The sequence below is a fragment of the Charadrius vociferus genome, unplaced genomic scaffold (assembly GCF_000708025.1).
Source record: "Charadrius vociferus isolate BGI_N301 unplaced genomic scaffold, ASM70802v2 scaffold315, whole genome shotgun sequence".
Lineage (NCBI taxonomy): Eukaryota > Metazoa > Chordata > Aves > Charadriiformes > Charadriidae > Charadrius > Charadrius vociferus.
In genome coordinates, this window is record NW_009648453.1 from 251,035 (window position 1) to 273,713 (window position 22,679).

At 36.8% G+C, this 22,679-nt stretch overlaps 1 protein-coding gene across 1 annotated transcript in view; it reads right to left on the reverse strand.

Annotated features, from left to right (window-relative positions):
- TTN (titin) overlaps positions 1-22,679 on the reverse strand; it is a 244,945-nt gene that overhangs the window by 207,715 nt on the left and 14,551 nt on the right. Inside the window, 32 exon segments of the mRNA XM_009885623.1 lie at positions 1,350-1,538; positions 3,111-3,236; positions 3,334-3,618; positions 4,216-4,447; positions 4,651-4,816; positions 4,906-5,047; positions 5,135-5,395; positions 5,847-6,107; positions 6,286-6,546; positions 6,639-6,902; positions 7,384-7,644; positions 8,176-8,436; positions 8,541-8,804; positions 8,912-9,184; positions 9,338-9,604; positions 9,879-10,160; positions 10,261-11,951; positions 12,448-12,616; positions 12,720-12,884; positions 13,008-13,231; positions 13,951-14,195; positions 14,755-14,985; positions 15,095-15,297; positions 15,947-16,089; positions 16,815-17,027; positions 17,141-17,201; positions 17,516-17,774; positions 18,260-18,325; positions 18,589-18,870; positions 20,011-20,130; positions 20,243-20,518; positions 22,171-22,308. Of these exon segments, the coding sequence (XP_009883925.1) occupies positions 1,350-1,538; positions 3,111-3,236; positions 3,334-3,618; positions 4,216-4,447; positions 4,651-4,816; positions 4,906-5,047; positions 5,135-5,395; positions 5,847-6,107; positions 6,286-6,546; positions 6,639-6,902; positions 7,384-7,644; positions 8,176-8,436; positions 8,541-8,804; positions 8,912-9,184; positions 9,338-9,604; positions 9,879-10,160; positions 10,261-11,951; positions 12,448-12,616; positions 12,720-12,884; positions 13,008-13,231; positions 13,951-14,195; positions 14,755-14,985; positions 15,095-15,297; positions 15,947-16,089; positions 16,815-17,027; positions 17,141-17,201; positions 17,516-17,774; positions 18,260-18,325; positions 18,589-18,870; positions 20,011-20,130; positions 20,243-20,518; positions 22,171-22,308 (8,281 nt within the window).

The window sequence follows — 22,679 nt, forward strand, 5'->3', positions numbered from 1 at the left end:
AATGCTATAAAGATCACTTAATTCCTTAATCTAAAAATCGGAATGCCTGCAGTTAAAAAGATTCTGTTCTTTGACTAATCTCAAGATAGAAATTTGCAAATTTCTGAATGTTACAGCTTAAACAGAAGAAATGAGAGTGGCTGGGTTACAGAGGGTAGGTTCTACTAACATTAGCTGGTAAAGAAAAGGTGTGAAACAAGGAAAGAAGAACATTAGTAACAGTGTAAAAGTGTGGTATACAACAAACTGAATCCCTTTGAAGTAAAAACGGGGCTTTACCTTCTGCAGTCACTGTAAGTGTAGCTGTACAAGTTGTTTCTCCAGCACTATTTCTTGCCTTGCAAGAGTATTGGCCAGCATGCTCTAAGAAAGCATCTACTATTATCAGTATAGCTGTGCCTGTAGACTCATCAAAGTGGAAAACTAAGCCTTTTGTTGGCAACATGAGTTGCTGATTATGAAACCACTGGATTTTTGGTTTGGGCATGCCAAATACTCTAGCTTGAAATCTGACTGATTCCCCGCTGCATACCCTGCAGCTTGAAATAGGCTGGATAAAGACGGGCCTTTGGCCAATAGACTCCTCCTTAAGTGAAACAGATGAAGAAACATGCCAATGGGACTCTGATGTAACTTCTTCAACATTTTTAAATCCTGAAAAGAAGCATGCCAACTTTTAATTTCTTACCCTACACTACAATAAATTTTGTCTCTTATTCAAGATTCTTTTTTTCTAACTTGCAATTTAACAGCATGAATTATTCTAATTCATCATTTATAAAATCTGTTGCAAAAAGAAAACAAAATATTTATGGTCAAATAATATGAAGGACAATATAGAACTTAAATAGCAAATTCTCCAGACAATATTTCCGCTCTAAAACTTTGGTCAATGTTTCATCAATTCACGTTAATAGAAACTATTTATTTTCAGCTGCCCAAGTACCCGGTACACACCTCTATTTAACATGTTTTCCAACCCTTTCAAAGTAATTTATTTTATACAAAACCTCTTACTAGATTCTCCTCACAGTCAAATCAAAGAATGTGTAAGCAAAGCAATTCCATTAGAAAGAAGGTTTCTACCATGTTTGGTGCATGACAGATTCTAATACTGGAAGGAATGAAAAGGTGAGGTGCACGGAACATTGGAAAAATGTGAAATAAGTTTTCCTGTGCATGACCAACATTTTGGAGATATAAATGTATGCTGTGGACATTGTAAATGGTAGCAATTGAGTTAAAAGACAACATGAAAGACAACGACTCACGTATAGTCATCAGTGTATATTAAGATTAGTATTGGAACATGGCCTAAACAAGACATATTCTTTAATTGCACTCTGTACCTTCTAACTTCAAGGTAGCAGTGCTTGTCACTTGGCCTACAGAATTACTAGCCACAAAGGTATAGATTCCTTCATCCTCTGGATAAGCTTCAGCAATCTCCAGCTGGTAAGTGTCTTCAAACTGAGTCATTCTGAAAAAACGTGATGGTTTGATCTCTCTCTCTTTGCTGTACCAAGAGACTTTCAGATCTGCTCAAGCAACAGAAAGAAGAAAAAATAGGTAAGTTACTATATTAGACTAATAAGTAAACACTATTTTTACATTTATATGTCTCGGAAATCTTGATCTCAAGTATCTTTTTTAAGTTTAAATGTGCCTTGTATTTCTTTGGTAAAGTATGATCAGTGGAAAATGCTTTTAAGTTTTGATTCCTACTTTGAAAATAATTGTATGGAAAAACTGATTCTGGTGCTGTTACATTCCTGAGTAAAAGTATTTTGTTCTTTCCCCTCTTGATGTGTAAGTTTAAAAATATTTTTCTACTACTAAAATCAGAGAAAATCTCATTTTTAAAACGGGATTAAAGAGGCTATAAAATCCCTCAGTTGAGCTGAACAGGTTAAAGAAATTAAAATGGAATATCCTTTTTCTAAAGACAGTACTTTGCCTCTTTTTGTTGCAAATATTCTATGTTTTGCACCTCACATTTCTCAAGAGATGTTCTGTCTTTGTACTTTTATAAAATTCCTATAAAAAATGTTGTGTTACTTGATTTGTATAGATTCTTACAAACTTGGGAAAGAAGAGGACTGAAGCAAACTTTAACCTTGCCTCTCCACCTGGCACTGTATTACATCATGAATCAAACACTTTCACACAAATAGTGTGCTATTACTGCTATCAGAATAAAAAGACAGTTTTTTCAATAGACAGCTGCAGTGTGTACTGTTAAACAACTGTATTTGCAATCATAGAGTCATAAAATCGTCCAGCTTGGAAGGGACCTTTAAAATCGAGTCCAGTCATCAACATAACATTGTCAAAACCACCACTAAACCATGTCCCTAAGCACCACATCCATCCATCTTTTTAACACCTCCAAGGGTGCAATTCCACCACTTCCCCAGGTGGAACAGGCATCCTGTTCCAATGTTTGATAACCCTTCTGGTGAAGAAATTGTTCCTAATATCCAATCTAAACCTCATCATTATCACGTATTACCTAACCTAATGTAAAAGAACTTCACAACACAAGTGAGAGGTATGCAAATCCATTTGGATAAGCTATTCAATAAAAGAAATTTTCAATAAGAAAAAGAATGCAATTGTAGTTTACTGTTTGCAGATTGATAGGAGATACTTAGGAATATTAGGACAAAGGCCGAGGCACAGTTTCAGTCTGTTTGTTTAGGTAATTGACATGACACTGTGTGTCATTAGAAACTTCGTCACGTTCATTTAATATGACAATGCTTTTCCACCATGACAGTTCATGTCTTGCAACTCTGCGTTTTATTCACTGACAGTTTTCCAACAGCAGTTAGCATTTGAAATGCTGAGAAGTTTCCATAATTTTTTCAAAACAGACCTTCTTTTTAGAAATGCTTAATGTTTATGACAGTTTATAACTTCCATGTGCTTGATGCCATCTTTGATATATGACTTGCTTAACTGGTAGTTGTCAGTGAGTAACACTTTGCTGTGTGCATATATCAAATATCTGTACTTCTAGAGAAAGACTGATCCCAGCACATACACTGTGAGTTCAAGATGAAAAATTCTGAGAGATGAAAAGATGTACAGGTTTTCATTAAACCCACCTGTCCCTGTAACTCTGCACTGAAAACGAGCGGACTGTCCCTCGGACGTAACAGCATCACGTAGTGGTATTATGACAGCAGGTGGATAAACTGGTACTTCTAGCTCAGGAGAAACAACTTCTGGGACTAAAGGATAAGAAAAAGAAGTAGTTTTTAAAGACAAATATCACACAGATGTTGACAATCTCATCCACAAACATTGTTATGAGCACGGGAAACTCACTTTCCACTGAAAGTGAAGCTGAAGTTGTAGCAACTCCATAGTCATTTTTTGCTTCACAGGTGTACACTGCTGCATCTTCAGGGAAAGTTTCAATCAGCAATAGAGTATATTCTTGTGCATCATGAAGAAATTTGCACTTGAAACCTGGAGAAAGCTGTTGATCATCTTTGTACCAGGAAATTTTGGGCTGGGGTTTGCCTGATATCATAGCACAGAAGCGGGCAGGTTTGCCAGACTCCACAGTGGTTGGCTCCAGCTCCTGAATGATCTGGGGTGGCTCTGGAGCTGCAAAATGGGGAAGGTGCAGGGGGAGGGGACAGAGAAGGAGAGAGACAAATCTCATTATTGATATTTATCAAGGCTTCAAAAAAATCAGCAAGGATTTTTGTTGGTTTTGGTTTTTTTTAAATCTTAGTATTCCCAGTCTTGCATGCCCATGAAAATCTGTCCTTTTCCTTGATACAGGGGGAATGACCTAGCAGCAAGTGCCTTAGCATAATTAGCTGCTTTGGTGTAAGTGTTTTCTGTCAAAACGTGTCCAAGAGTTGTTAGGCTGATCCCTCTGGCAAGGCATATTTTTCAGTACAAACAAATGAGTTTTGTTTGGACTTGAGAATTTCCTGTTCTAAATAAATACAGTGGGGAAAAGAACTGCTATGGCATTTTCATCAGCTAGCCACCTAGTTCAGTAAAAACATTGATGTACATGAGCATTTTGGTAGTGTCACACACCTAAGATTCCCTTTGGGGTTTTTTGTTTTTGGTTTGTTTGTTTTTTTTTTTTTTACTTTCAGAGTTAGAATTCCAGAAAAGATATATAGAAATCAGAAAAAGAAACAGAGTAATAAATACAGTCAAAACATTGTTTGCGGGGACACATACCATTCACATAAAGAACAACAGAACTCCTATTCCGGCCTGCAACAAAAGTATACTCTCCAGCATCAGAGTAAGTGGTTTCAAAGATGCTCATTCGATGAACTCTCCTTTCCACCACATAACTGTATCTTTCCTCATATTGGAAGTTAATCTCAATACCGTCCTTGTACCACTGTGGCTCAATGTCATCTTCATTGACTTCAAATTCAATCTCAGCTCTTTGTCTCTCAATGACCTTTGAGCAAGTAGAATAAATATTAGAATAACATTTGCTTTTGCAGATGGTCCCTCATTCCAGTTTCCTAGAAGAAGGCCCTGGCCTTAAGATTACAAATTTTTATGTAAGGACTCTGGCTGGTTAGCTATTGTTGCTCTTCCTTTGCATTATTTTTTGAGTGACAAAGTTAAGAAATATTTATTCTTCTCCATGGGGCATACCTGAATATCTTTACGGGCGCTTCTGATACGAATGTCACGACCTTCCACTATCAAATTGGCACTGGATGTGTTTCCACCTGCTACTACAGTGTACTGACCAGCATCAGACATTCTTGTTGAAGGAATGATGAGACGATGGACATATTTCTCTCTCTGAATTTTCATCCTAAGGACATCAGAAAAGAAAATGAACAAGTACTTTTCTGGGGGAAAATACATTAAAAAAGTCAATATGATGTAGAAGCAATCATTTACCTGTCACCAATCTGGAGTTCTTGTCCATCCTTCATCCACTGGACCTGAATGTCAGGTTCTGAAATTTCACATTCAAAAATAGCCCTCTTCTTCTCCACAACCTTGATGTCTTTAATATGCTTCCTAAATTCAATGTGACGAGCTAGGGCAGACAAAATGTAGAATGAGTGCCATGATGCTATTTAAGCCCCTAGAAGTCACTAAATATACAAATCAAGAGGGCAAATACCTTCCACATATAAAGTGGCTGATGAAGCTGCTTTTCCAGCAACAAAAGTGTATTCTGCAGCATCTCCAAAGTGCACATTCCTTATGGAGAGGGAGTGTGTGAGCTTCTTTGTTCGTATCTGGCATTTGTCAGTCGATTTTATTTCTACCCCATTCTTTAGCCATTTATATGAGATACCTTCATAGTTAACAGTAACTTCAAATGTTATTGTATCTTTCTCTTCAGCATTGATGTCTTTTAGCATGGAGGTAATTAGGATGGCTAAAAGAAAAGAAACAGACATGGTTTGGTTTTTTTTTGTCCTGTTTTGCTTTATTTTAAACACATGTTAACTGGATCAGAGACATTTAAAATTCTTTAAGACAGATTTTGATTTTTGGTAATATTAAAAGGAAGCCTCTGTGTCCAGAATCAGTACTATAATTAAATTTCCAAGAACTTCTGAATGACATAGGAATCCAAATTCTAATTTTGTCTCCTGTGGTGACTTGGTTTTTAGCCATGTTGGCCTAAACAGAAGAAACCAGGAACTGACTTGCAAGTTCACAGCTTCTAGTTCTCTTTTAAAAATGTAATTGACGCTGTTTAGAGGTATTTGAAAATACCTCTACAACAGTGCCAGTTTTGTCTGAATTGCACCAAGTATATGTATTAACACAAACTCTATTATTGGTAACTGCAAAACATTCTGGTTAATTTCATTTTTACATACGTTTTACAGTCAGAGTTGCACTGACTCGGTCATTTCCACAGACAAATGTGTATTCTGCAGAATCTTCACTGCTTGTGTTCATGATATTGAGCTGATGGAGTTTCCCCTGGACTACTATTTTGAACTTTTCACTCATTTCAATCTCCACACCATTTTTCAACCAGACAGCAGGCACATTGAAATGAGAAACTTCACATTGAAAAGAGGCAGTTTTGGTCTCAGGGATCTCAATATTTTTCATGGTCTTTGTGATGTGTATGGCTAAGAGGGGAAAAGAAAAGACAAAAAAAAAAAAAGAAAAGACTTTTAAAAAGTCAGTGCGTGTGGAAGACTGCAAAAAAACAAGGGTAAAAGTCAATGAAGTATCAAGTCAAGTTGTTCAATATGAGCTGGTGTAGGAATTCATATCATTACTTACTTACAAACTTACAATACTTACTTTCCACAAACAGTTTTGCTTTACACTCAATTTGCCCAACAAGAGCTGTGTATTCCCCAGCATCAGCAGGAGATATGTTATGCAGCATAAGCTTGTGAACTTTCCTTTGAGAGATCATCTTGTATTTATCACTTTGTTTAAGCTCAACATTTTTGTGGAACCACCGGACTGGTACAGTATCATGAGATACACTCAATTCAAAGGAGACAACAGCATTTTCCAAAGCAGTCACATCCTTTGGCTTTTTGATGATCTTGACAGCTTGAGAAAAAAAGTTAGCAAGATTCAGCAGTGTGTTTCATTTGAATTTCAAACCACACATTAAAGTAAATATTCAAACCAGATTGACTTACTTTCCACATGAAGTCTGGCATTTGCTCCTATCTTTCCAAGCTTAAAGCTATAAACAGACTCATCAGTGACAACACAGTGTTTAATTTTCAGCGTGTGAACAGTTCCTTTCACTGAAATTTCATATTTGTCATTTGATTCAAGTTCAACACCATTTTTAATCCACAGAGCTCCTTTCACATCAGGATGGGTCAGTTCTACACTGAAAACTGCCTCCTGTGTTTCTGTCACAGTCAAGTTCTTTAGTGTCTTCTTTATTTTAACAGCTAGAAAGAAAAAAAAAAGAAAAAAAACTTGACAAAACAGATCAAAATTAAAAATTCTAGTAAATATGATTCATTTTATTAAGATTATCATGGTGCTTTATTTTAAAATCTAGTATGTATATATTGGTTTATACACTTTGACCAAAGTGGTGTGCTTGGTACACAAAAAGGAATATTTATTTGTAGCATGCATGACAAACAGGTTTTTTATACGTTTATTACACAACTAGCAAAGAGTGATTTTCTACCTGCTAGCCAATACCTTGAATAAAATGTGTTTTTATTATAATACCATGCTAAATTCCAAATATCGAGACTGCAAAATACAGTGAGTTTTCTACCTCAGAAAGAGCATCATAATATCAAAATATTTTTAAAAAATGAATCAAAATATGCTTTTATCTTAGGGTCTGATCCAAGACACAGTGAGTGATGCTGCACTGAATCTGAAAGACATAAGCTGGTTGTAAAAAATACTGACCTTCAACCTTCAGTTTGGCAGATGTCTTTGAGCTTGCTATTTCATAGCTATATTCACCCATATCATCCAGTTTCGTGACAGGGATATTGAGCCTTCTCTTTACACCATCAGATTCAGCACGGTACTGATCTGTGATAGCTAAAGGTCTACCATTTTTTAGCCACTGGCCATCAGATTCAGGGTTTGCCACCTCACATTCAAAAACAGCTGCCTGAGACTCAGCCACAGTCAGGTCAGTGAGAGGCTTTGAAATGGCACCACCTGTTGGGAAGCAAAAGCACATGTTTTTGTTGTGTTGCTGTTCAACTTTCCTCCATACAGAAACACAACCACGTGAAAAGTTGGTGCCGGAATTCTTTGCCCTAGTTTGCAGCACACCCATAGACATTCTGACTTCTGTGAAAAATCAAGAATAGAATGCGACTTGAACACCACAAAAAGATGTTTCTTACTTTTATCCTAGTTATTTTCATTCATTAGTTTATTATCAGCACAGGTATATTGAACATTCAAGACAAAAAACATCTTTTTACATTAATTACATCAAGAGCATACCACAGCATTCCATACTATGGCTCTGATTTAGCAAAACGTATAAGCACTTACTTAAAAGCTTTGTGGAATTCAGATTATAACAATCACAAAAGATAAGGGGAAGAGCAAGGAGAACATAGAAAAAAATATAAATTAAAGATGAAAAAGTACAGAAGTAGCACAATTGCTACAATTACAAAATACAGTGCATTGAGCACTGTTTTTAAATCACAGTGAAATAAAAATAAACCTACTAACCTGCTACTATAAGCTTTCCAGCTGTTTTCTGCTCTCCAGCATAAAACACATATTCTCCTTCATCATCTTTCATCATCTTCACCACTGTCAATTTATATATTTTTCCACGTGCTTCAATTTTATATTTAGGACCAGCCTTGATCTCTTGGCCTTTGAAATGCCAAATTACATCAATCCCTGAATGGGAGAGCTCGACCTCGAAGGATACATTCTGTGTTTCAGTGCAGGTGATGTCATGAAGACCTCTAATAATCTGAATTTCTATAAAAAAAACCCCAAACATTACAAATATATTGGTTGCTTCCGCAATTTTTTATTTAAAGAAATAATTTCACTAAGAACTGTGCATCTTAAAGGACACCTACTTTCAACTGTGACATTGCAACTTGTTTCAACTTTGCCAACCATTAGCTTATACTGTCCTTCATCTGATGCATGGGTTCTGGTAAGCACCAGCCTCTGTTTAGTGCCTTTACATACAGCTTGTACACGTTCATCAGGCTTTATCTGATGATCATTTAGGTACCATTTGGAGGAAGACACATCGGGTGCTGAAACTTTGCATTCAAGGATAGCTTTTGTTCCTTCAACTACATGAACATCTTTTAGAGGCACCACTATTTCCACACCTGTCAAGTTACAAAAATATTCATCATTAACAAACCTATGCCTTTAAAAAGTAGTCCTAAAGGACCCCAAAATCAAACACACCTTCTAAATTATGATAATGACTTACTGTAAACTGTGATCTGTCCAGTGGTTGACAGTTCAAGACCAGGAACACTAAAAGAGTAAGTTCCAGTATCTTCCTTTGTTGCATCTTCTATCAGCAACATGTGCGACTGTTTATCCAGCACAATGTGAATACGATCACTTGATTGAATTTCATGACCATCTTTCATCCAGACACCTTCCACATTTTCTAGGGAGACTTTAACTTCAAGTTGTACAATATCTCCCTCACAGACTTTTTGATCAGTAAGTCCTTGAAGAATAGCCATGGGACGAGCTGTGAAACAAAACAAAGTTTATTAATCCTCATAACAGATAAGCAGAATATTGAATATTAAGGCAGTATGGGATATAGTGATATAGCTATAATATATACTATACTGTAGAAAATCTATAATATATCGACAATGTAAGTATTAGAAAGACTTACGTTTCATCTTCAGTTTGCAGCGAGTCCTTTTTCCGTCAACAACAAAGCTATACTCTCCTTGATCGTCTTTATTAACATCTTTAATGGTGAGGATTTGGCGACCACGGCGGGATGCAATCGCATATTTATGATTAGAAGTGAGTTCAACATCGCCATGATACCATTTCCCCTCCACGTCTTCTGGGGAAACCTCACACTCAAGTTCACCTGAGAAGGATTCTGGTACTTCAACATCCTCGAGTTCTTTGATAAACTCAACCACAGCACCTACAGGCAAAAATAATTACATCCATGAATAAGCTTGATTAGATACCCCTGATGAAAACACTTATTAAATGAGCTTAAGAAAATTAATATATATACGGTGTAACAATTTTATGTAACTACGTCTCCAAACTTTCATAATGGATTCCAAGAGTATGAAAGCAGCTTGAACATTTCTTAGTGCATTAGACATCAGTTTAAATCGGTTTATTTCTTTGTGAAGCTGATTTCACTTTAATAGTATTGCATGGTACTGAGCTATGTGCTTCTTTCTTACCTTCAACAGTAAGCTTTGCAGTAGTTTTTATGGATTCGTCTTCTACCAGTGCACAGCTGTAGTCATCAGCATCAGACATTTCAATTGCTAGTACAGAAAGAAAATGAGCCTTCCTGTCTGAGTGCATCCTGTATTTGTCTCCAGAATGAATCTCAATCCCATCCTTAAACCATTTCACTTTGACAAAGGGTTCTGATGTCTCACATTCAAATGTTGCCATGGAGTCTCTCTCTTTAGCAACAATATCTTGTAACGTCTGGGTGAAGCTGATTAACTGTTTGGCTGCAAAAGAACATGTAATAATAAATCAACAGTGTACTGGCCATAGAGACTTAACGCACTATGATAAGCAGTAGGATAACAGTAAGAGAATGTAATTTACCTTGTACTAACAGGAAAGCATGGCTAGAAGTTTCACCAGCTATATTGACTGCTTTCACCATGATGCTAGCAGAATCATCGGAAGTCACGTCTCTGATGACTAATTCACAAACATTATCTTCAGGCCAGTACCAATACACACGATCAGTCCTTTCAATCTGCACACCATTTTTGAACCACTGGCACTCAGGGTCTGGTTTTCCCACCACTCTCACACGGAAGTGTGCATCTGTCCCCTGAGCTACAGTCTGGCTTTGAATTCGTTCAAATATCTTGGGAGCCTCCATGCTTGGACTAAGCTCGACCTTCTCTGGTTTGAATGTTGGAATGGTGATTTTGCCTTCAGGAGGAAGTGCTTTCTTTTCTTCCTCTGGGATCTCTTTGGTCCAGTGAAGAAGTTCTTCTTTTGTCTTTTTTAACATTTCTTCATATGATTCATCTTTTTTGCGAGACTTTAGTTCCACAGCAGTGATGGCTTCATAATAGCCCTCTTCTGTCCTGCGCTTGAATTTACTACGCAGCTCTTCAGATTCCTCAGAAAGCTTCTCATGAGTGATTCTTTCAGCCCTTTTCAGTTTCACCACTTCTTTGGTTGTTGCCTCTGCAGGTTTGTCTACCTTCTGTACCTCAAAGAGAAGTTTTCCAGGCTCTGTCACTACAGGCTCGTGTTTGGGTTCAGGAGCACGACGAAGAACAGATCTGAAGTCTTCCCTCTGCTGGATCTCAAGTCTCACCTTATGTTCAATAAAGCCTTCTGGATTCTCTGCAGTGACTTTCACCTCTCCTGTGTCATACGATTTACAGTCCACAATATCCAGGTAGTAGATTCCATCATAACGGAGTCTAAACCTTTTGCTCTTACGGATGAGCTGTCCATTGAGGTACCAGTTGACCTTGGGCAAAGGATAGCCAGTCACACGGCAGCGGAACCGTGCTGTTTCACCTTCCAAGACTCTTGCAGGTTCAGGAACCAAAACAATTTCTGGTTTTTGTTTTTCTTTTTGGTCCACTGCAACTGCAGGAAGAGCACCCTCATGGGCCATTCTTTCTAACTCTTCAATTCGCTGCAGTCCCCTTCTGCCTTCTGGCAACTGGGATTCTTCCACAAGGCTTTTCTCATCCTTCACGATCAGAGTAGCGGATGTATGGTCTGTACCATATTTGTTAGTAGCCCTGCAAGTGATCACTCCACTATCTCTGGAATAGGCTACTCCATAGTCCAGGCTACAGTACCCAAACTCGTTGATCATGCGGAGTCTGTTAGCTGCTTCCAAGGGTTTGCCATCATGCAACCACTCCACCACCATGGTTGGGTCACCAATTGGTGTAAGCCTGCACTCAAAGTGTGCTGGTCCAAATTGCTTGAGCCTTAAAGATGTGAGCTTCTTCTTAAAAAATGGTTTCTGCTGCTTTTCTTTGTCATAGAGGTCTCCTTCCTCCCATTGTTCTTGACCATAACGCAAATGGAGAGGCTCTAACTCTGGTGCTGCAATCTCCTTGGCTTTGTAAGTTCCTTTTGGAATGATTAATCTCCTTTCTGGCTCAGGTTCTGCATGTTCAACTTCAACATTTACTTTGCACCGAGTAGTGTCCCGCCCAGCTTTATTGATAGCAGTAGCGGTATACCATGCAGCATCTTGTCTGGCAGTAGATTCAATTTTAAGGGCAGCTGCCCCTTTGGTTCCCTCAATCCTGAAATATTAAAACATTTTTTTTTAAACTTTTTTTGCACTTTTGTTAATAATTTATGTCCTTGTTCAAAATTAGGTCAAAGCCTCTAAAGGCAAACCTCTGGAGGAATTAGACATGTTGTTTATGTTTATTCATGTTTATGAGTGCAGTGCCTAAGAATCAAACAGATAAGGAAAATAAAAACCAGTCTTGAATTCAGCAGCAGTTTTGCCTGCAGAGGACTTCAAAATCAGAGACAGAGAAAGGTTCCCTAAATCTCTATTGTAAAAGCATTGGCTTTGCAGAATACAAAATACACAAGCTAAAAAAAGGGATCGAGGCCTACAAGACATTTTATATCTTTTAGCCTTGCTGCAATGCAAAAGGTGTTGGTAGCTTTGGTAGCCGTTGGACTAAGCCCTTAGCAAATCCCTTTGATGGAAGCAAGGGTATTCAGCACCCTGTAGGATTGTGATTATTAACTCCTTTACTATTTAAACATAATAAGTATGCTTACTTTATTTTAGGGTATTTATGAGGTACAATGATGTCACTGTTCTTCAGCCATACAATGTCAGGATTAGGGTTACCAGTAGCTTTCACTGCCATCTGCAGTCTAGAGCCCTCCTTTACGCTCACATTCTTCAGCCTTTCCACAAAGTGTGGTCTGACTAGGTCTTCCTTAGCTGCAAGAGCAAGGATAAGTTATCACAAGAGGAAATGACATAGTGATGTTTTTTTATAAGAAACACTCCTCAGCCTCCTAAAAATAGCAGGCACAGTAGATACCTTCCACAGTCAGCGTCATTGAGACTGAAGCTTTGCCTGCCCTATTCTGAGCAATTACAGCCCATTCTCCAGAGTCATCAGGCATAGCAGGAACGATGATCAATGACTGGGTGCCATCTTCTTTAATCACTATTTTATGGGTGTAGTCATTAACCACTTGTTGACCTGCAGGTACACATGAAAAAAAAAAAAAGTTGCACTCAAAACAGTGTCTCAACAAGACACAAAATGTATATAAGATTTTTTTTAAAAAAAAATAATTTGTTGATGAAAATGAAGTTGATGTACCATTATGAAACCAGTATGTCTCTGGCATAGGTCTGCCAACAACTTTTAAGTCAAATCTTGCTGTCTGCCCCTGTGAACATTTAAATGATGTAGGTTTCAGCACAAAAACCGGCTTATATAGTCTCTCCAGCTGTCCTTCATCAGTTTCTTCTAATCTGCGGGCAGGAGACCGAGAAGGAGAACTGCGGGCAGGAGACCGGCTTGGAGAGCGTGGAGAAATAGACCTGGAAGGAAAAGATAAGACAGATGTGTATGACAATGTCATGTAGCAGTCACCTGACACAATGAATGGAGTTCAGCTTTTGCCTTAGCATGATTTATTTTAAACAGGTTAATCAATTTATGTGATAAATTGCAACAAAAATAATTTTTATTTGTAGTCAATTTTCTTTAGTTTTTTGACAGCAATTTGTAAAGCTGAATATTATTAGGATACGCCACAGCCAGGGAAATTTGGAGGGTTTGAATACTGTACAGATAAGGATGTAATCCTGCGTACGTTTGTGCATGTGTGTGTATCTATACGAAGACAGAACACAGTACATGACAACAGTGGATTTCTTCTGTCAGAGAAATACAGCTATTTCAAGAGTGGGAAATAAGAGTTGCAGTAAGTACTAAAACTCCAAGTGCAGAAGAATTTTATTTTCCAAAACACGGGTACTTTAAGAAATAAATATGTTTGCTGAGGTTGTAAACCTGATACTGTGGCTGGATATGCATGTGAATGATGGTACTCTGGGAACTGCAGTGCTCATTAAGAAGGCAAATCAAACAAAGAGTTGCCACATAAATCAATTTAAGCCATGAAAACAGCATTTAGAACTTCTTTAGAGGTATGCAAACTCAAATAACTTAAGCTCTTTATCTGCTCTGTAATGAGGTTTTGGATTATCACAGCAGACTGAAGTCTCATGAAATTTATAAATTACTGTGCACTTACCTATATCTTCTCATAACTTCTGGTCCTGGCATATAACCTGGAGTTGCTGTGGGTGCAACTGGCTCAACATAGAGTTTTGCTGAGCAAATGGCATTTCCTTTCATATTACTGGCAAAGACAGTATAAATTCCTTCATCTTCAGGTAAAACAACAGGTAAACGCAGACTGGCACTGCCATCTTGCAGAACTTCCATGTGGTAGCGCTCTCCATGCCTTATGCGCTTACCATCTTTGTACCATGCAATCTGCATGGAAAGAAACAGTGGAATGCTATGTCAGCTCTCCTAAAGACAAAGATCTAGTAATGATCCATGCACACAACATATTACAACTTCTTATTTTTCAGCTGATGCATCATCATATATATGTGTTAACATATGTGTTAACATTAAAATTCTTACTTGAAATAAGTAAGACTAAAGTAACATGCTTTCACAGTAGCCCAAAACACAAGTTTTGGAGCAAGAAACAGATATAAAGCCCATTTTGACAAAAAGAAAAGTGACCTAGACCTGACTTGCTTCTGTGTTCTGCACTTGTGTGGGCTAACTCAAGAAGCAAGATCAACTTAACTGGTAAATCTAACCTACCTCTGAACTGGCTAATGAACATAACACTATCTTGTTAAGGGGCGAAAGCGAGATTTAGCTTGATATTAAAACAAAAGATTGGATTTCCTTTGAGATTTGCTGTTTTCCATGCAGAATATAGAATGTCTGACAACAAGATGTTAAGGGATTTTTCAAGCAAAGCACCAGATGGTTTTTTTTTTTAATAGATTAATGTCATACAGGTTTGGGGTACCTTTGGCAATGGATATCCAGTCGTCTTGCAATGGAAAGTAACTCCTGTCCCTTCAAAGGTTCTGTAATTCTTTAGTCTTAAATCAAATCCTGCTTCTACAGCTTCAGATTCAGAAATATCAACCATCATCTCCTCTCCGTCTTCTTCGAGAAGTTCATCTAAGGTGGTCTTAATAATTCTGAGTTCAATTTCCTTGATAAGTCTTTCTTCGAAAGAAGAAATATGGAATTCCTATATAGAAAAGCAAGCCCATTAGTGTGTCAGATAATGACCTGGTAAAGAAGTGATTTGTACTGGTAAAATGTCAGTATACAAAATGAGTATGGAGTGGTAGACATACCTCATCTTCTACAAAAGTTCTGACCATCACTGTATCTTTCGCCATTTTCTTCCTAATTAGGGCTTGTTCTTTTTCATATTCTTTTTCAAAGTCACCATATGAAATAGCTGGGGCTACCTCAGCCACTTTAGGTTCCTGTACATATGCAGTCACCTGAGTTTGGTACATTTCTTGTTGCGATTTTATGTAGGCTTCATAATCAGCTAAGAATTAAGAATATATTAATTTTGATAAGTTTTTGTGATTTTCACTGGACTGAACAGAGAAAACAAGTACAAGCTTATTTTACTGCTTTTAGTGATTCAAATAGAGTTTCTGTCTGTTTAGTCAATAAAATACAAACAGCAATAAAATGCAAAGACTGATGCCCTCAGATGAGCTTTATAAACAGGTAAAAATTTTACTGTGCCATTTAGGTGTTCTAGTTCTCAAAGTGGAAGCACTTGTAGAGACTATTTTACAATTTCTTCACCGCAGCTCTGCCTCCTGCAAACTTTCATGCATTTTCAGGGACAATTAAAAAAAAATTAATTTTACTTGTAAAAGAACAACCTATTACTTCATTAACCTCCTTTCCCCACATCACACTCTGAATGTCTTATGTTATGTAGACTGTTATGGACATCAACACAAGAAGGTTCCTATAGCTACATATTCTAGCAAAGAATAAAGTCTTTCAAGAACCTGACATCAAATACTCTTGCAGAAACGCAGCCACCAGATCTCCCTGTATGTTTCTTGAATTGACTAACCTAAGCTGCAAAGAATTTGCAGCAAAATTTAAAATCTTTTTCCCATTTTAAAGTTAATTTTAAGAAATACCTTTTCCCATTTTTTTAATCTACAATGTACCTTCTTCTAGTAAGGAGACCGTTGCAGAAGCTTCTCCATGTTTATTACGAACAACAATAGTGTATTCTCCGGCATCGTCGGCAAAAGTCATGGAAATTTCAAGTTTGCATTCCCCGGTTTCTCTTTTGTAACTCACTTTGTATCTATAGAAAAAATAAAAGTAGAAGCTCTCTATAATTCTGATGAACAGACTTTCTAGTTTATTTGCTTTTAGTTCTGCAATTAATCAGAATCACTCCAAAGTTGTACAAGACAAAAAAAAAGAGAAACTTTTGCAGGCAATTCTCACTCCATGAATCTGCAGAACAGAGTAGGAAAAGTAACTATGCTGAAACTAGAGTACAAGTCTACTTTCTTTCTGTTGTCACCGAAATAAATGGGATGTAAACAGCACTACTGAAATATCAGAGATCTAATTATCAGACACAGTAGAATGGTATATGCTGCATGCACATAGTTTGTCCTAATATGGGTCATTATAGCATGATATATTTCAAGAATGCTACAAATGTATTTTTTTTTCCTCTGCTAGAAAGTGTGTTGCTTTCTATAGACAATATTTGCATAGACTGAATGCAAACATTGCATAGACAGAATAAAACTAAATGCAAAACTTCTTCCTGATTTGTTTTTAAGTATATGTAGCATTTTTCATTTTATAGTCTTTTGAATATTTGTATTTTAAAACTTAACATCCTTCTAAAATGACACATTAAGACATGATCCTATGATATTTCCACTTAAAAAATAAAATTTTGGTGATGTTATTTGACTCACCATCAGTAAAGGCATAAAAATTATGGTACTGTCAATTAAATATTCTTAAAAAATATGTTTAAACAGTTTTTGTGCATTGTATTCAAAGTACCTGTAGCCAGTCGTTAGAGGAACTCCACCTTTTTTCCAGTAGACATGTGGCTTTGGGTTGCCCCCTACTTGGCATTCGAAAATAATGCTCCCACCTTCAATTAATTTATGTACCATTGGTTTTCTTATGAAGAAAGGAGGTATGGGTTCTCCCGATACTTCCTCTGCTGCAGCAGAGACATCTTCCATTACAATGTCCTTTGTCTCCACATAGCTGAAATAAGATTCCAGTGCAGGTAAGTGAGCTGATGTCTGAAGCTCTCATAAATAGAATGCAAGAAACTAACGACCACAGTAGGAGCAGTCTGTTTAGGAAAGTAACTTTACCGTTTCTCTTCTGTAACAGCCTTCTCGGAAATAGTTTCTCGAGTCTCAATTTCTTCTGAAACTGAAAGGCAAATATGATATAGTGGATTTTAAAATACTTTAATAGTGCTTAGGCAGTGAGCTCTGTTGGCACAAAGAGAGAGAAGGTTAAATATTTGGCTCAGAGGGCCAGATACTTCCACTTAGGAAGCATGTTCAGAGTCTACATCAGCACATAATTGGCCTTTTTCTCATATTCTTCCAGTCATGTAACCTAACTGTCCTGGAGTACAATTCAAGGTATACATTCCACTTGGGAGCTGACAAAATGTTTAAGTTACACCTAATATGCAGTTAACAAAATTATAATCTTCCTACAGTGACAAATATACTTACCTTTCACGTATAAGTGGCAAGATGTGCTGACACTCCCAGCCTTATTGGTAGCAGTGCAGGTAAATCTTCCACTGTCTTCTGCAAAGGCTTCACGAATCACAAGGCGAGCAAGCCCTGCTTTGAAAGTGATCTGGAAGTCCATTGAGCTCTCAATCTTGTAGTCTTCCCTGTACCATGTCACAGCAGGCTGAGGATGACCAGAGATATGGCACTCCAGAGTGACAGACTCTCCTTCAGTCACAGTCTTATTTTTGAGGCCCTGTATGACAAAAAATAAGTATCATAGTCAGTATATATTTTTACCACTAAAAAGACATTTAAATAACTAAAACCTATCTGAATGGAAAATTTAACGTCTACTTCAAAACTGTGTTCTGTTCAGACGCGTATCCAGAAAAAAGAGGCATTTTCCAAAGAGACGTATTTAAAACTGGATTTGGGATCTCTGAACATTAGTGTTATTAACAAGAAAATTAAAATGTAGGTTGATGTTTATGCAGATTATGGTGAGAAATTGTTTCCCTGCAGCAAAGGTCAATCTACCGCGTGACATATTAGTGAAGAATCACCCCCATAACAGACATCCAGAATAGTTTTTATCAGAGAGAAATTGTGTGGCTGAGTAAGCCTAATACAGCATTTAAAAGATTAAATAAAGCCAAATTACCACAGTCAGGTTTTCAAAGATGAAAGTTAGAATACAAACATAGTGTCACTCCCCCAATCTACATACAAATTACTTACTGAGACTAAGGTGGGTGGAGTAGCAGGGATTTCTGCAGGCACAGGAACTCTGGCAGTTTCTGTCACCTAGGTTGTTTAAAGTACAGTTAATAAAAATTTAACAAAGCCAAGGACATAAACTGCAGAATTTAGATAAGAAAAGAAATTGGGTAAAGAGAACTCTTTGTCTGCTGTAGGTAAATACTAAGTCCTTAGGAAGATTTGTGCAAAACAACTAAGATAAAAGTCAGCAAAATGTAAAAGTGGAAAATTGCAAGGACAAAACACCAAACAAGTGAGGCTTTTTTAAGATAAAAGCCAAAGTGATGGAAATTTGCTGAATAACATACCTTTGCTTCACCTTCTTTCCGTAACACCAAGTGTTCTTCCTGTACTGCTTCACCTTTAAAGCTTACACCCATCTCTTTTTTAGTCTCCACATCATAGCGACTTTTATAGGTCTCAGCAGCCTCTCCGAAGGGAAACTGTGGAGAGGCAACAGGCTCTGCTTTTACCCTGACTTCATGTGGCTTTAGCTGAGGTGGTTTCACAGACTTGGTGATCTTTTGCACAGCAGAAGTGGCTGATAACTCTTTTTCCAGAGTAGCCATGGCAGATCCAGCTATTGACACCTAGTGAACACAATAGAAACAGTTACAGCTTGGTTGTTCTCTTCTTTTCAAAGGTGACAGTGTATTTCTTGAGCAGATTGCATATGCACCAGTTGCTTCCTTAGTTACTAATTTGTTGGCATTGCAAAAGCTAGATATACAAAAATTACTTCTAGTTTTAGAGTGCAGTAGTAAAATACTGGAGATATAATGTCCTTATATTACTGTTGATGTGTCTAACATTCAAATATTTTCTCTTTTTTTACTTTAGAATTTGATCTTTAAATGGTCAAGAAGCTCTTAAGTGTTACATGATAAATGTCTTCTAAATTTATTCGCTTGAGCCCTTAGCTTTCCTTTTATTCAGTCTGATACTGCAATAAACAATACTACTAATTACATCACTGGCAGTGATTAAAATAACCAAAGAGATTTCCAAATGTTATTGTAGGTGAAATAAGTTTGGAAAACATACATAAGACTTTAAATTAAAAATGAGTTTAAAAGTCATTTTTATAGTATTTAATTCTGTTTGAGGGAAAAAACAGTTTGATTTTAAAGTCCAGGTGAAGAAAGAAAGTATGCTTGAATGAGAAAATTAATTAAATGGGAACTTTTAATATTATGTGAAGGAGTCAGAAGAATGGAAAAAAATAACATTAAAAATGGATGGTGTCGTATTATGCAGTCTGGACTTTTTATGTGTTAAAAATTAGCTTAGTATGTAGTAATCTGCAAGGAAGAAAGAAGCACTGTTTTAAATGTGCTAATGAACTGATGCATGTGATAAGATTGAAGAGGGACAGTTCTGCTCTCTAGAAAACATAAATTGTATGACAAATCTTTGCGATTTCACTATATGACATGAAGTATTGAAGCTGCATCCTTAAACAGATGAAAAGCTTGTTTAAATAACTAAAGCTTGTTTAAATAACTAATACTAACTATAGAAATCACATTTTAGTAGTTCATGTGTCTGTTTACAGCACTACTCTTTATTAGTCAAACAAGCCAACAGAAACAACTGTAGAGCACATAATTATTATTCTTCTTGGGAATGTCCCATAGTGGAGCAGGCGGAAAAATCAGATGGAGTGGGTAACTGACTGGTTATTATCAATGAGCATGCTGTTCTTCTTGGATAGAGTTTTCACTTCTTACCTCATATGTGTGATCTGCTTTAGGAACAGCAATTTTGGAGACTGTGAAGTGAGGACTTGCTGTGCGGGGTCGCGGGTGTTCAACGTGAATTGTTTTCTCAGTTTCTGCTGCTCTTTTTATCTATACAAAGCAATGAAAAAGTTGTTGAGAATGTGATGCTGTCCTCCAAACTGAAACAGATTTCACTGGGACATCGGTTTTGGAAAAGAATGCAATGTAAGCAGAGTCTAACCTCTGTTGATATATGAACCTGCTTCTTTTCAGCAGCTGAGATATGTTTCTCAGGAGGAACATAGACAGTTTTAACTTCTTTCGTGACAACATGACGTTCTGCTGGGGCCTCAGCAGCGTGATCTGTTACAGTGTGCTCTTTATAGCCATATTCCAAAGTTTTCTGCTTTACATAAGCTTCATCTGCTTGTTCTGGTTCCCAGGGTGATCGAACACGTGCATGATCAACTGCTGCAACAACTGTAGCTACAGCTTCAGCCCTTTTTCCAGCTTCGGTCTAGAGATAACATTGGCAGAATTTATACAAATATGCATCATTATATCAAAGGCTTGCATATCTGGCAGATACTTATAAATATAATGCTCAGTAAAGTATATTCCAGACAAAGAGAGAGTGCATAGATATGCAAAAGTAATAATGTAAACATTAAATGTCTTCACCCATAAATACACTTCAGAGCTAGCAGATTCAAATATAGACATACTTTTTCTAAGCTCTCTCTATGCATATTCAGAACATATCTATGCTTCTGTGCTTTAGAGATATCAATATTTGTATGCAAGCCCACTTTTAGTACTTTATAGTCACATTTATGGCTACTTGTCTAAAAGTAAGGCATGTATGTAAATGTGAACATAATTTCAAAGTCAGTATGCTCATCAGCTCCCTATAACTGTTAGATCTACTAAAAATGTAGAGAATGTGTCCAGCATCTGATGTGAATGTATTTACAGAGGAATATACCCATAGAATTTTTCACCATGGACATTTCTGTTAATTCAGTGCTATTTTAAATTATTTTACAAAAGAAGGAAAACAGAGCTTTCTCAGAAATTGGAAATAACGCATTTGTATCAGGACTTTTGTCTGTTTCTAATAACTGATAAACACTGTCAACTTCTATGTTATTAGGATCCAAATTTCTGCCCAGTCAGCCAACAGTAGGTAATAGGATGATTACTACTTGTGTTTATTATTACTGTCATAACTGATCTGGAAGTAGCAACAAACCATACGCCTTGTAGATGGAAAAAAATAGTAATAGATAATTTCATGCTGATTTTAAAATCATTATCACCTCAAACTAAGAAAACTTAAGCAAGGCCAAAATGTGATTGTTTACAGAGATGTTGGTTTATTATTAAAGTTGTGTTTATGTAACAGGGATATCTTATTCAGTATCTTTGTTGATTTCAAAATCATTGTCTATACCAAGTTGAATTTGGCCCTAAATTTGCATTATCTAACAAGGAACTGTAATCTCTTAGCAGTCTGACTCCTCTGAGTGAGCTTCATATGTTATACTCTTTTAATTATACTTTATTAAAGTATTTTGTGAATGTACCATACTGTTTCTAAAAAAGCGGATAGATAGACTTTAAATAAAAACTGTTGGCAACTATGCTATTTTTCCACATATGAGAGTGCCTGGCTATATTATAATAGAAAAGCTTTTCTACTGTGGGAGTCCTACTGGAACAGAGCAGTGTCAACAAGTGTCTGATTGTCAGAAGTAACAAACTGGACAGACTTGAATGGATGTTGAAGTTTGCACTGTACAAAGAACAATACAATTCAAACCTTAATAGAGAGAGGTTGTTTCATCTGACAACCATAAAATTGCAAGGAATCGTCTTGTAGAAAAAAAGAGTCACAAATTTGAGCAAGTAAACATTATTTTAAAGTCGTTGGTAAGGCTCTCACAGGGAAATCCGACTGCAGTTTTAAAAGTGGCATTACCTAACAGGGTGAGACACAGCAACATAATCACACTGACCCTCCTACTTACAATCGTCTCACTTAATGGATATGTTTTCAGCAATTAACGTGAGGTCATTTTATTGTATCCAAGTAGCTTTTACAAGGTGAGGTTTGCCGATAAAACAAATTGTTACAGTGCATTTCACATCTGCAGCAGCTATATTCACCTGATCATAAGCCAGATGAATTTGTTCTTGCTTGGATGCAATTTCTTCTCTAGTTCTGGACACTGTGACTGGTGCTTTGGTTTTATCAGTGGCAATTATTTTCGGAACTACAGTAGTTTTCTTAGCTTCCTTTTTAATCTAATTATTATAGCAGAAATGAAAGTTTCAGTTACATCTGATCAAAGAAATTTGAACAATGGGGGGAATGCATTTTGGAATGGGAACAGGGAAGGAGAATTAAGGGGTTAGATCATTGTGCACTGCACACAGCTCTGTATTATATGTATGCTGATAAGTATTGTTATATCCTGACAACTATTTAAATATAAGTAATGATTGTTTTAAAAAAAAAGCTAAAATGCATTTCAGGAATCAGTCGGTCCATTCCATTGGTCAGTCAGAAGAGAATTATGGACATCCTATTAATGAAAGTTAGGAGAGAAAGATAGAGATGGAATAATACACTCTAATTAACAGTAGTTCTTAAAGTTTGTAAGTGGAATAAATCT